This window comes from Macrobrachium rosenbergii, chromosome 11 (assembly GCF_040412425.1).
Source record: "Macrobrachium rosenbergii isolate ZJJX-2024 chromosome 11, ASM4041242v1, whole genome shotgun sequence".
In the NCBI taxonomy this organism is placed as follows: domain Eukaryota; kingdom Metazoa; phylum Arthropoda; class Malacostraca; order Decapoda; family Palaemonidae; genus Macrobrachium; species Macrobrachium rosenbergii.
The window spans coordinates 41,000,617-41,015,616 of record NC_089751.1 but is presented as its reverse complement, the minus strand read 5'-3'; the positions used below and the strand labels follow the sequence as shown (position 1 = coordinate 41,015,616).

Below are 15,000 nucleotides of genomic sequence, written 5' to 3'. Positions count from 1 at the left end.
TATATATGTCATATGTATATATATAATATAACATATATATATATATATATATATATATATATATATATATATATATATATATATAATGTTATATTCCACCTTGATATATACGACTGATAATGTAACCGGCAACTGAATGAGAGAATTTGCACCTGAGATGCTCAAGTAACAAGCAAATAGCATCACCGACCATTCTAGGGCTGAAAACACTTTTCTTTGCTTAAAAGTCAAGAGCTATGTATGCGGCCACCTGCTGTAACCAAAAGACGGCTTTTCACAGAATGCTCACTCACAAGCCGGTGTAGATAACATAATATTAATGTTTGCTAATGTAACTGGCAATTAAATGAGAATATTAATCTCATCCCTCCAGCAGGTTTAAACTCACGACTGCGATGCCATGAGTTATATGTATAATATATTATCGACCATGCTAAGGAAATCAGTGCGAGATAGATAAATTTCCTCATGCAATTAATAATCATACCATAGTTCATATTTAATATGAACAACAGTGATTTGCAATGTTATTTATGACTGGTGTGCCAGAGGTCTTCCTTTGAAAGTATATCTTAAGGCTGACGGCAGGCAGGTATATATATGGCACTGATTTCTGAGGAGTACGGATTTTTCTGCACTGACGTATGTTCGGAGTCGGTAATCGTTTGAACTTCGGACCCAAAGCATCTCAGATGCAAGTTAGAGCCTCCTCGATAGCTGAAAATTGCTGTCATTTAACTGCCATTTAGACTGACTTTTTTATATCAAAGTAAAAGTTATTTCAAAGTATATTCTATATATATATATATATATATATATATATATATATATATATATATATATGAATGATGAAAACAAGTAAACCATACGTATTCACTGGCATTAATCTTCTGATTACAGTGAAATAGGACAAAGGGGAGACACGCACAGCATATGGATAGCAATATGGGAACGCTATGTTAAACTGGAGTGCTTCCTACATTAGAACATAGGAAGTAGAGATAAAAACAGTAATTTGTGGGATGAAGAAATTGCAAATTAAGTTTAAAAAAATAAGATTGCTTGGGGTACACTGCCTGACTGCAGAGACGATCAGGCGCAGGTATGAAAGAAATGAGGATGGTAAACTTGTGATTGGTCTTTAGAGAGAAAAGTAGTTAAAATGGAGGGAAGAAAAGGCAAAAAAAAAAAAAGATTAATGATAACAGAATAGATATTGCAAAGAGCTGTTAAATGTAGAACCTGAAACAAAGGATGATCTACGTGCAGACAGAGTGGAAGGGTTTCGTGAAAATTTGAGGGAGCTCTTGAAGGTGACTCATGACAATGCAAAAAAGGCAGCAAAAAAAAAAAAAAGTTGAAGAATGAAAAGCCTCCAAGAGTACGTGCGATTAAAAGAGAGATGTTGATGTATAATTCCAAAATAAAGGGTGATAAGAATACATGTTTTATTACCTTAAGGACGAAGGAGACAAAAGTGAGTGTCAGGATAAAAGAAGCATAACACTACTTAGTATACCTGGGAAATTGTATAATGGGGGATGATTGAGAAGTAAGACAAATAACGGAGGGTTGGTAGGGGAAAAGCCGTGTGAGTTTGGAAAAGCCGTGTGAGTTTAGACAAGAAAAAGCCCTTTGTTGGCCGAACCGGTTGAGCTTCAGACTGTCATTCGATGGGCCGGAGTTCAATTCCCGCGGCCGGCTGATAAAGAGTTAGAGGAATTTATTTCTGGTGATAGAAATTTATTTCTCGCTATAATGTGGTTCGGATTCCACAATAAGCTGTAGGTCCCGTTGCTAAGTAACCAATTGGTTCTTAGCCACGTAAAATAAGTCTAATCCTTCGGGCCAGCCCTAGGAGAGCTGTTAATCAGCTCAGTGGTCTGGTAAAACTAAGGTATACTTAACTTTTTTTAGACAAGAAAAAGGTTGCGTAAGTCAAGTGTTTGTTGTTAAACAGTTGCGTAAGAAGCCTGAGAGTCATGGTTAAAGGTGAAAACAGCAAAATTTACGGCACACCTGATGTAGATGGAATGTGAAGGGAGCTGGGATTTAAGGTGAAGTAACTGGTTGAGAGCAACGAAAGTTTTTATATTGAAAGTGATGATTGCTATAAGAGGAAGGAGTGAAAGGAACTATTTTTGAGTTAAGATGGATCTACGAAAGGATGAGTTGTGCATCCAATGTTGTAAAATATTTTTACGGAAAGCGTAACGAGTGAAATTAAGGAAAGAACCGGAAATGTACGTGTCTACTGTAGGTTAAGAACATAGGTTGTCAATGGAGTGCGGAATTGCTAACGCAAGCAGACATTCCAGGCATTTGGTGAAAGCAGAGAGAAGCTGCACAGACTACTATAAGGGTTTCAAAATGACTGTAATAGGAATAAACTCAAAAAGAATGATGACAAGAGAAAGGTAATGAGGGATAATGTACAGAAGGCTTATGAAGATACATTAATGGAACGGATGATGTACAGACAGGAGATACTCTATAAAAAAAAGTGAAGCAAGGAAGACAGACAAACCATAATAAAATTACTTAAATGGCAAAATGTAGATGTGAAAATGTGATAAAAATGAGCGTTGATGAAATAACTGACCATCGTTGTTAGGCAATTTGGTTATGCAGTGAATAAAGAGAGCGAGATTATGAAAAAAGAATATATGTCTGAAGTTTTTTGAAGAGGAAAGAGAGATCGAAAAAGTGCCTGCTGAAATTGGTGGGAAGGTGTTGGATCCAGTAAGTGAGAGAATGTTCTCAGGACAAAGGTGAACTGAACAATGTGTGCACAAAGAGTGGGCGACGCAAGGCTAAGCCTGCTAGGTAGGTACACGATGAGGCTTTTGTTTTGGTAGCCCTCTGTATATAGGATTTATCCTTGATTCCATAGTTGAAGGATGAATGTGGACGCCACGGCAGTTTTGTTTTATTTCGGGATCAACTCTCTATTGGGGAAATACGTTCTCAGTGTAGGTATATGTATCTAATATATATATATATATATATATATATATATATATATATATATATATATATATATATATATATATATATATATATATATATAATATATATATATATGTATACATATATGTGTGTGCGTGTGTGTGTGTGTGTGTAGTGATACTTTTTCAGGACAGCAGGTATGTTACAAAAGAACAATTATTGCACTAATAAGGTCTTAACCGAATAAATACAGTGGACTACGTATGATAAATAATTTTTTGTAAATATTTTTAGTGAAAACCCCCTTGCAAAGAAATCAAACGAAAAGAAAAATTCTGAAGAAAAATCATTAGGTGATAACATCTGCCAGATAATTATTAAATCTAAATAATGCATGATGGCCATCGGAGTACACCGACGGCAAAATGAAATAAACTAAAAAAAGACAATAGAAAACGGTGAATAAATTACAATATAGACGAAACTTCACTCCATTACCCAAAAGCTATTCGACAACCTCATAAAAAAAATAAAAAAATAAAAATAAATAACAAAAAAAAAGCATAAAGTCAATTTCTTACTTAAATAAACATTCAGCATTATACTACCTCTTTCCTCCGAGGGGCACAAACGCACAGATCAAAAAATAGAAACAAAATGTACACAACCACATAAAACTATTCTACTTAAATAAAAAATGCAAGTCGTTACAGCTGCATTTCAAAAATCATTTGACGAAAGCAACAACTGATATAGTTTCATTACATCAAAAAGATTAAAAATGGTCAACAACTGTAATATGAAAATGTGTTAGGAAAAAATGGCTGAAAACCAACTACAAACCGGTAACAATATAGATATTATAAAACAGAATTCCACAAACTGCGGTCTATCACTAAATTGCTCTATATTTAGAACCAGCCCCGTTCCCAAAGGATGCTTTAAATATCAGAGAATTATGTCAGAATGGAAGAGTTCATTTATCACGGTTGGCTATTTTTATTATAATAATAATAATAATAATAATAATAATAATAATAATAATAATAATAATAATAATAATAAGTGAAGAACGAAGCCAATATGATAATAATAATAATAATAATAATAATAATAATAATAATAATAATAATAATAATAATAATAATAATAAAATTTTACTAGAAAAACTAATTCAAGCAATAATACTGAAGTGAAGAACGAAACCAACTTAATAATAATAATAATAATAATAATAATAATAATAATAATAATAATAATAATAATAATAATAATAACGAAACTTGATTTGGTAAACTAACAGAAGCAATAATACTGAAGTGAAGAACGAAACCAACATAATAATAATAATAATAATAATAATAATAATAATAATAATAATAATAATAATAATAATATTTTACTAGGAAAACTAATTCAAGCAATAATATTGAAGTAAAAAACGAAACCAACTTAATAATAATAATAATAATAATAATAATAATAATAATAATAATAATAATAATAATAACTTGATCAGGTAAACTAATACAGCAATAATAACGAAGTGAAAAACGAAGCCAATATAATAATAATAATAATAACAACAACAACAACAACAACAACAACAACAATAATAAAATTTTACTAGGAAAACTAATTCAAGCAATAATATTGACGTGAAGAACAAAAGCAACTGAATAATAATAATAATAATAATAATAATAATAATAATAATAATAATAATAATAATAATAAAGAAACTTGATTAGGTAAACTAATAGAAGCAATAATACCGAAGTGAAGAACGAGAACAACATAATACTAATGGATACAACAACAACCACCACCACACAATGCCCCGCAGAATCCCCTTGTAATTTCCACGGATGCGCAAGTGACGCTATTTGGTTCGTTAGCGGTGGCCTGTAAGTGGTCCGTTCAAAAGTACGTCAGCCAATCAGAATGCCCGTGCAGTTAACAGCGTGACCGCCTAAGAAGAAAGCCAGAGAGATTTATGTTCAATACGATGACAGCTTCTCTCTTCTTGTCTCACTGAGCGTCAAGTGTTTTAAATATTTGATAGCAGGTTGAGAGAGAGAGAGAGAGAGAGAGAGAGAGAGAGAGAGAGAGAGAGAGAGAGAGAGAGAGAGACTGGTATATAACAAACATGGAATATCCCTAGCCTCACGCATAAATAACTTCATCACATTACTTAGAGCATATATATGTGAATGTGCAAAGAGATAATACATTCGTTACTTCGCAGATTACAGATATCAACATAATACAGTGTTCAACTTGCATTTAAACATTCCGCCCTTTATCCTACTCCATTAACTACACTCTATTGTTCGTGCTGTATCTCTATTACCGCTGTCTAATGATACTAATTCATTCGGATACCTTATCGTAACTAAGCAATCTTGGCATGTTTTGTTTCACTCCTTTTTGTCATCATATAAACCCATTCTTTTTCCTTAAACCCGTTATTGTCCGTCCGTCCACTAAGGTTAAAGCTTTTCCTTTGTAATGACCATTCCTTGAACTGTTACGATAAGGGAACTTCATATCTGGGAAGCAACCTACTAATGAAGCCGATATGCAGAGTGAGATCAATGGCATACTTACCTAATTAAGGTACGGTTCGTTGTGCATCTGTTTGTCTGCCTGATGGTTAGCAAGATAACGCTCAAGGCTTGTCTGGGTTTTTTTTCTCGAAAATTTTATTAATACACGTGCCTCGTGATCGGCAGTAAGTGATTAAATTTTGGAAAAGCATAAAGGAACTCTTGGGATGAAGGAGCATTTCTCTCTTCCCTCAAAATGCCGAAGATGATTACGTTTCAGGACCTACATCCACATACCGGGAGTCCCAGGTGCCACTGGCAGAGGTTTGAGGTATCCAAAACTCGTTTTGTCCACTACTCTAGATCAGTTCTCCATTCAGAAGTCATTTCTTTCTGAACTTAATTCTCTCTCTCCACATACTAATAATGTCCATTAACGCAATCTAAGCCCGGCCGGCTGATGAAGAGTTAGAGGAATTTATTTCTGGTGACAGAAATTCATTTCTCGCTATAATGTGGTTCGGATTCCACAATAAGCTGTAGGTCCCGTTGCTAAGTAGCCAATTGGTTCTTAGCCACGTAAAATAAGTCTAATCCTTCGGGCCAGCCCTAGGAGAGCTGTTTATCAGCTCAGTGGTCTGGTAAAACTAAACTATACTTAATTTAACGCAATCTAAGACTAGTTTTCATGTTGCCATTCTTATTAATATCACCCATGAAATTGCCTTTGACACCTAATACCATCATCATTATAGTATAGTTTTCACTGGATATCATATTATTTGCAAATCTTATTATCACTTTTTTTTCCGTCATATATTTTCTTATGCGTTTCCTCTCGACAAAACCATGCCACAATTTTCCTTTAATCTATTTTCGCTAACTGTGTCTATTTTTTCCCTTTGTATCCCTATCTTCCTTGTCCTGTGCATTATAATTTGCAAGCCTGTCTATAAACTATATTATCCATAAACTGCTATTACATTAACTGTTATCACCATCCCAAACCAGATTTTCCTATCATCGCATCTAAAACCAGATTTTCTTTTCCAGCAATCATTATTATCGCTATCACACAACAGATTATCTTTGGCAATCCCTGTCTTCCGCATGTAAGACCAGATTATCTTTTCCATTTATTATCAACAACATCAGCTTAGCATTCACATCTTTTACTATTATCTTCCGAAATTAGGTTTTGCTCTTTCATCTCCTCTCTATTATCACCACCTGACACCAGATTTTCCTTTGCATCGCCTGTTATCACCATCTTGGGCTTTACCTTCTTTGAAATCTGCTATTATAACTATTTTATAACATATTTTCTATAGCATCTATTATCATTTACATATGGAACTAATTCCTATTTTGCAACTTTTATAATCACCATCTTAGCCTTGGTTTCCGCTTCGCCTATCATCACCGCAAGACACTGAATTTTCTTTAGCATTTCCTGTTATCACCACAAAAGACTACACTTTGATATCTCCTATCATCGCCACCTTAGCCTGGATATCTATTTGTATTTCCTATCGCCATCACTGAATGTATCATCCCTGAGAACTCTTAGCATCCTCCTCCACGACCTAGTATTTTTCTGAGCCTCCTCACACGGCGCTGTGTAGGCATTACTAAAGGGTGTTTGTACCATCTCTTCGGTCCCTAGCTGGACCCAATTTTGAGCATTTTACTCTACCTCATTACCATCATTTTTGAAGGAACTGAAACATAAATAATAAGCGCAATAACTAAGAAAAGATGACATAACTAAACATGACAAAGAACGATACAGCAAAGGACAAAACGCTCCGCAAAGAAAAGAACCCAGAGGATATATCAAAGACCACTCTCTTTCTTGTCCTCTTACTGCCATGGGAGGGGGTTGATTGGTTTTTCTTCGTAATCGATGAATATAAATTCATCAATGGATTTACTCTAATGCGAAGTGCCGTCTCCTCCTTCACTTTTCTTCCCCTACTTGAATATTTCATTCACACACTGAACAAACTTCACGGCGATTTGCATTTGATTGACGCTCTCTAGTGTTTCTATTACATCTTGCTCGCTCACTATATAATATATATATACACAGATATATACATATATATTTATATATTATATATATATATATATATATATATATATATATATATATATATATATATATATATATATATATATATATATATATATTTACCCTACCTTCTGTAGAATACTTTACGCGCATAAAATTTATCTTTTTCACAGTAACTGAAAGCAGACCTGAATGCACACTTTTTGAAATAATAATACGGACGTTACTCGCTATCTCTTTCTCCCGATCTTTATGACCACCATCAATATATATTATTTATGGAATGAATAAACCATTTCTAGCTATAAGCCCACATTCCCTTCCTGTACTATGGTGCACTATGAATAGGAAAGATATCTGTCACTGTTCATAGTACGTATATTTGCATATTTATGTAAGTATATAACAGGATAGTAAAGAGAGAGAGAGAGAGAGAGAGAGAGAGAGAGAGAGAGAGAGAGAGAGAGAAAGGCCCACTGCTGACAAAGAAAAATCTGTGCTGCCACATACCTGCGGATAATGATGGATCGGCGTGACTGAGGGGAGAGGCTGAAGACTGCGACGTCATAATAGGAGGCGGAGTCAGCGTCGGCGGAGACGGGGAGTGGGCCGGGGGAGTCGGGGGAGTGCGGCGGTGGTGATTCCGTGACTTGGGAATCGTGGCTGACATCGGCGGTTTCATTTCCCTCTTGACCACCACGTCGGAGAAGAGTCCCACTCCTCCTACAGGACTCCCCATGATGGACCGAGGGGATCCTGGCGAAGAGGGAGACGACGATTCCAAGGACTGCTGCTGGGCCGTAGGAGCCAGCAACAAACTGCAGTGCTTCACGGAAATCGTCTGTTGGTGGTGGTGGTGGTGATGGTGGTGGTGATGGTTGTTGTTGTTGTTGGTGGTGGTGGTGGAAGCCGCCGTTGTCGTCTGCGAGCTGCCCGATACCCCGGTGGAACCCTGGTGACTCGTCTCGGGCACTTCTGGTATAGCCACCAACATGGCTGCTGGTTTCCTGAACGGTTTCGGCGAATGATATCACACGGGAATCTTATTTTACAGACATTCGGCACAAAATACCACATATAAAACTTATTCTTATTTCTTTACTCTAGATCAATACAAAATAGCGTCTTTATAAGCTCTTGGAAAATATCGTAGGGAAACTCTTCTTAAAATAGGTCACACATCTGCTGGGATTTATGTCGCTTGAGTCAGTAGAAAATATTTACAGTTCTTATGCAAAAGATTATCAAAAAATATAGATTTATATCTTCGTATCTAATCTTTGCGAAGGGACCTGCCTTCCTTCCATACCAAAAACACGCGTGTATCACATCCCTGCAAAGAATAACAAAAACCTATGAAAGACACATGTTATGAAATAACATCATTACAAACAAAAGAGAGTGACAATTCACTCATAAAATTTATATGCATAAATATCATGCCCGAAAAAATCGCTTCCAGGCAATATTAAATGTGTCATACTCAAAACAGACCGAAAGAGAAGATTTCTGTTGGAATACAGTTTATGGAACAAGACAAGCAGAGTATTTTGCAGGGGTAAACAGTAGATAATAAACATTGTTAGGAAAGAAACGTAACTCATTACTTGAAACAAATCTTGTCTGAAAGATATATATATATATCTAAATGGCTAGGAAAGTAGCTTTTTTTTTTATAACGGGAGACCAACAGGTCTGAAGCATCATCTCTGCTACGGCCATAAGAAGTCTTAAGATATATATATATATATATATATATATATATATATATATATATATATATATATATATATATATATATATATATATATATATATATATATATATATATATATATATATATATATATATATATATATATATATATATATATATATATATATATATATATATATATATAGTGTATGCGTGCATGAGTATGTTTGTAATGGGCAAATATTTATTAAGAAACGTTTCCATTTCTTGGTCATTGATTTTAGTATTTATATATTCTGTAACCTACAGTATGCTTTACTGACTATCCCTGGGCACCATAATTTTCATTTTAATTTGTTTCAGCAAAGGCCAATGGGATCGGAAACCTAATGCGCTTTCCTATCCCACATCCGAGAAAAACAAGAAAACGGAAAATCCTCAATTAAGAGAAGTCCTTCATACAAACGTAAATACATGCGTACATACGAACGTACAGCACGCACACGCACGCACCCAGACCTACGCTCTGATCACAATCACGAATTTAGCGGAAGTATGCACATCCCTACATAAAGACTATTAAACACCGTATTCTTATTATTTATAAAATCACGTGTTAGCGTCTAAACTTTTATTTCTTGCTCAAGCACTTTGACAGCAGACGATTCAATGAAATAGGAAAGATTATTCAAAGTTTCACAATTGAACACAAATTCCAAGGAAAAAAGTCACGCAATTGTCTGCATAGTGAAATATTATGTTACAGAACCGTAGATTTACAACTCGACACTTCCACACTTCTTTTGAGCAGGTTTCCTTGAATATTTTTATTATGGAGGTAGGAATGATGTGAATAATAAAACAAAATGCATTTTGCACCGTACTAATTCCGAAGCTTTCCTTGAAAACGTAAACACTGTGACTGCATAGCCATGAACTATAAATTTATGTAGTTATAAGAATTTCCTTGCTGAAATATATTAAAAAAACTATAGCCTTCAGGTAAAAATCTGAGACTCAAAAAATTAATCATAACTTCTAGGAGCATCTAAATCAATTTAACTCTACTTACAAAACAGACTGCCCATTGTTTGATTTGTCATTTTCAGACCTGCACTAAGTTCCAACTTCGCAGAATTATAACTGATATCATTGTTACCGTCGAATAAATAGTCAATGAATGCCAGTGAAGGATTAGAAGAATTTATTTCTGGTGATAGAAATTCATTTCTCACTATAATGTGGTTCGGATTCCACAATAAGCTGTAGGTCCCGTTGCTAGGTAACCAATTGGTTCTTAACTACGTAAAATAAGTCTATTCCTTCGGGCCAGCCCTAGGAGAGCTGTTAATCAGCTCAGTGGTCTGGTTAAACTAAGGTAAACTTTACATCTACTTCTATAAAGTAACGTTTGAAATTAGCCAAACTCGGTGGGAAAAAATCGGGTAAGGCTGAGATTGCGCGATAAAACTGCCAAATACGAGAAATTTTACTGGCTGCTTGAAGCAAAATTTGGAGGGAGGATTCTAAAACATGCTATAAAAAGTACTCAGGTAACACTGCTTTTAATTCCCTTATTTGTAACGATCTTGAAAGACTAGGTGTGCAGACAAGTAAATGATTTTTAAATCAAACTTCAAGCAATTCATATCAGTTACAATCACCTAATTTCTTGCAATGCATATCAGTCACAATCATCTCTTTTCTTGCAATGCATATCAACCACAATCATCTATTTTCTTTCAATGCATATCAATTCCATCATCTATTTTGCAATGCCTATCAATTACCATCATCTATTTTCTTGCAATGCATATCAATTTGAATCATCTATTTTCTTGCAGTGCATATCAATTAGAATCATCTATTTTCTTGCAGTGCATATCAATTACCATCATTTATTTTCCTGCAATCATCTATTTTCTTGCAATGCATATCAATTACAATCAAATGTTTTCCTAAGTATGATAGAAGTGGTACTTCTTCCAAGAAAAGATGCGTATCGATGACAAACTCTCTGGAACACAGTGATTAACAAACCGGCCATATGGCCATGGTCTGTGCCATATATCAAGATTAAGCTTTTTTTTTTTTTAAATGGGCGTGTGCTACAAAATGTCATTAGCACACGAAACTGCCCATACCGTCGAATCGCTCCTAAGAGTTCGTAGTTATGTTTACTTTCTTTCACCCACTTCTCTTTATTCTAAATTACTTTATTTACCTACGCTCCTATTGTTTTATCTTGTTTACATAATCAATTCAATAGAATAATTTATTCTGTCATCACTGCTGATTTTTACTTTTATCCTTTATATATATCTGATGCAACCATTTTCACTGCAATACTTAGTTCAAGAACTTGAGAAATTCAATTTCTAATCCTCCATGAAGATAATGGAAAACAAGTGTACCAATAAACATTTATTAATGGAAAACATTTTACCAATAAACACGCATTCTCTTTTCTTTTATTATAAGACATTCATAAAACTCTCCTTAGGATCATGAGAAATATCCTCTTTCATGTAAACAGCAAGATTCTTTCACTCTTTTTACAACTCAAGTACAACCAACTTTTGCTCTCTGAAAAATTTTCTAAAGAGAAAAGCACCATAATCACTTTTCTCTCTCTCTCTTTCTCTCTTTCTCTCTCTCTCTCTCTCTCTCTCTCTCTCTCTCTCTCTCTCTCTCTCTCTCTCTCTCTCTCTCTGAAAAGATGTTGTGAAGAAGTGTTGCCAAGTGTACATGTGCAAGTGTATATATTGGCTTCAAAGGTGAGCTTTACTTTTGAAATGTCAGTGATACATCATAAAAAATCCACACCGGTGAGACACGCGCTTTGGCCCACATTTACAACACTGCCCCTTTGGCCGTAAGCCACAGTAATTGAATAACTGAATCGGACTTCGGAACGCAACCTGTTTTTAAATGTGTGCGTCTGAAACACCCGGTAACGCTTTCTGAGTTTACGTCAGTCGGCCTGTATGTCCTAAATTAATCACATTGAAATAGTTTACTTCACAATATACGGCATTTTATCAATGTTAACTCTGGCGTGGACAGACGAACTTCCTCGTAAACGTGAAATCCGAATTATCATAGAAAACTGGACAAAGGACAGACTTTGAAAAGTAAACGTTGCAACTATTTTTCTACTTTAATCTGAAATCCATTTTATAGGTTCATCATGACGTTTAAACCCCCAAGAACGTTTCAGTCCTCATCAGAAAGTAAACTCACATTAAAAGATTGCTTCTGAGAAGAAAAGCTTTTCCCCTCTTGCTGCTCTCAGTTCTTGCTGAAAATATGGCCGTCACTATTTTTGTCAAGGGCCATCTAAGCACCCATTTACAAGTTAACAAATAACAACGAAAAAATGAGAGTAATAATTCTTAACTTCAAGATTATTGCCTTTCTCAGAGAGAGAGAGAGAGAGAGAGAGAGAGAGAGAGAGAGAGAGAGAGAGAGAGAGACGATTATGTCAAGAGAACATACCCACTCGGTGCCACCAGAACCACCATAGACCTACCTGCTGCTGCCACCAAACCTTTAAAATCTTCCCATCACTGCAAAAAGGCCCCTAATAACTTCCTCCAACGTTGCCATCAGTCCTTTAAAATCTTCGCTTCATTCTCCTTCCTGCCATCAGTCACTTAGAACCTCCCCATCGAGAAGCTTTTGAAGGTCAGGTGGCCTTCAAAAGCTTCTCACTTCTCTCATCAGCCCCTTAAAACCTCCCCTTCACGCCCACCAGAACCTACAGTTTCCTACTGCCTGTTGACATTAGACTCTTAAAACCTACCCTTCACAGCCACCAGAAACTAAAGTTTCCAACTGCCAGTTGACATTAGACCCATAAAGCCTCCCATTCACGGCCAGCATACGCTAAAAACCTTCTCAATACTGCCATCAGACCCATAAAACCTCCCCTTCGAGGATACCAGACCATAAAAAGCTTCTCATTGCTGCCGTCAGGCCATACAGCCTCATCTTCGAGGCTACCAGACCATAAAACTTCTTATTATTCCCATCAGGTCCATAAAACCTAGCCTTCGAGGCTACCAGACCATAAAAAACTTCACGTCTTAATACTCCCACCAGGCCCATAAAACCTCGCCTTTTAGGATACCAGATCATAAAAATCTTCTTAACATTCCCATCAGGCCCATAAAACCTCGACTTTGAGGCTACTAGACCATAAAAAAACTTCTTAACATTCCCATCAGGCCACATAAAACCTCCCCTTCGAGGCTACCCAACCAGAAAAAGGTTCTCAATGCTGCCATCAGGCCCAAAAAATCCTCCTTTCGAGACTACCAGACCATAAAAAGCTTTCCAACGCTCCCATCAAGCCCATAAAACCTCCCCTTCGAGACATTCAGACCCAAAAAAAGCTTCTCAGTGCTGCCATCGGGCTCATGAGCCTTTCCTTTTTAGGCTACCATACCTAAAAAAGCTCACACTGCCGCCATCAGGTCATACATACCTCTATTTCAAGGCTAGAAGACCCTAAAATACTACTCACAGCAGCCATCAGACTTTAAACCTATTCTGTAAGGCAATTAGGCCATAAAAAGCATCCCACTGCTGCCATCAACTATTAACAACCCCATCTTCAAAGCCAACACTGATCAACTTTCTACTGCAGTCATAAGACCTAAACATTCACCTTGAGACAACCAAACAGAAAAATGTTTCCCACTGATGCCACTGGCACCTTTAAACCCTTCCCTTCGGAGCCAATAGACCATAAAAAGCTCCCAACAGCTGCCATCACACTTAAAACCTCCCCTTCTAGACAACCAAACCCTAAAAAAATTTTTCACTGCTGCCATCAGGCCCTTAAAACCTCTCCTTCACGGCCACCATATCCTAAAAAAAGGTTCTCTCTGAAGTCATCAGACCTGTAAAACCTTACTTTCGAGGCGAACAGACCTTAAACAGTTTCTCACTGATGCCGTTAGTCTTTTGAAACCTGGTCCTAAAAAAACTTCTTACTGTTGCCACCCAGACTTACAACGTCCCAACGAGTCACCCGACCCCTAAATCCTTCCCATTGCTGCGATCAGGCCTTAAAAAAAACTTCCCTTCAAGATCATCAGACTAAAACGCTTCCCATTGCTACCACAAACATTTAAAGGCCTCCCCATTCCTAGCGCTACTACTAGATCCTATAAATATTTCCACCTGACATAATAATGTTCCCACCAAAACCAACAAATGCTAAAAAGCCTCTAACCCCTCTTATCACTAATAACATTCCATGCGCTGCCACCACGCCCTAAAAAGTTTCCCACCACAACCAACAGATTCAACAGACCTCACCAAAGCTACCACCAGACTTTTAAAGTTTACGATCCTTTAAAAATTTCCCACCGCAACCAACAGACCCACAGACCTCCTAACTAAAATTAAAACATTTTCCACCACAGACAACAGAGGCATCCCTATTCACAGACGACGCAACGCACCGCTACCTCCCCGAATGCCGGAATCGTCCCCGAGAGAACTTGAATCCCTAATGATACTAAGACTAAAAATAGACCTCTATAGTTCCTTGAACTACGCTCCGCTGACGTCAGCAGTCATTTGGTCCGAAATATCGACAAGACACGTGGCCTGTTACCAAATAGGATTTATTTGGGCTTTCCCTGGTCCTTAAAATAATTGTAAATGATGGAGGAAAAATCGAATCGTCTGCAGCAATGGTAAATAAACGTGTTTTTCTAC

The 15,000-nt window shown here is 36.4% G+C and overlaps 1 protein-coding gene across 14 annotated transcripts in view; it reads right to left on the bottom strand.

Annotated features, from left to right (window-relative positions):
• Positions 1-15,000, bottom strand: part of HDAC4 (histone deacetylase 4) — a 441,670-nt gene that overhangs the window by 377,123 nt on the left and 49,547 nt on the right. For 13 of the 14 annotated variants that reach the window (XM_067111667.1, XM_067111673.1, XM_067111665.1 and 10 more), the window contains exon 1: positions 8,083-8,716. In XM_067111667.1, coding sequence (XP_066967768.1) covers positions 8,083-8,566 — 484 coding nt within the window. In that variant the 5' untranslated portion in view covers positions 8,567-8,716. Of the gene's footprint in view, positions 1-8,082; positions 8,906-15,000 lie in introns of those variants that run through there. The other variant, XM_067111678.1, reaches the window with a different exon arrangement.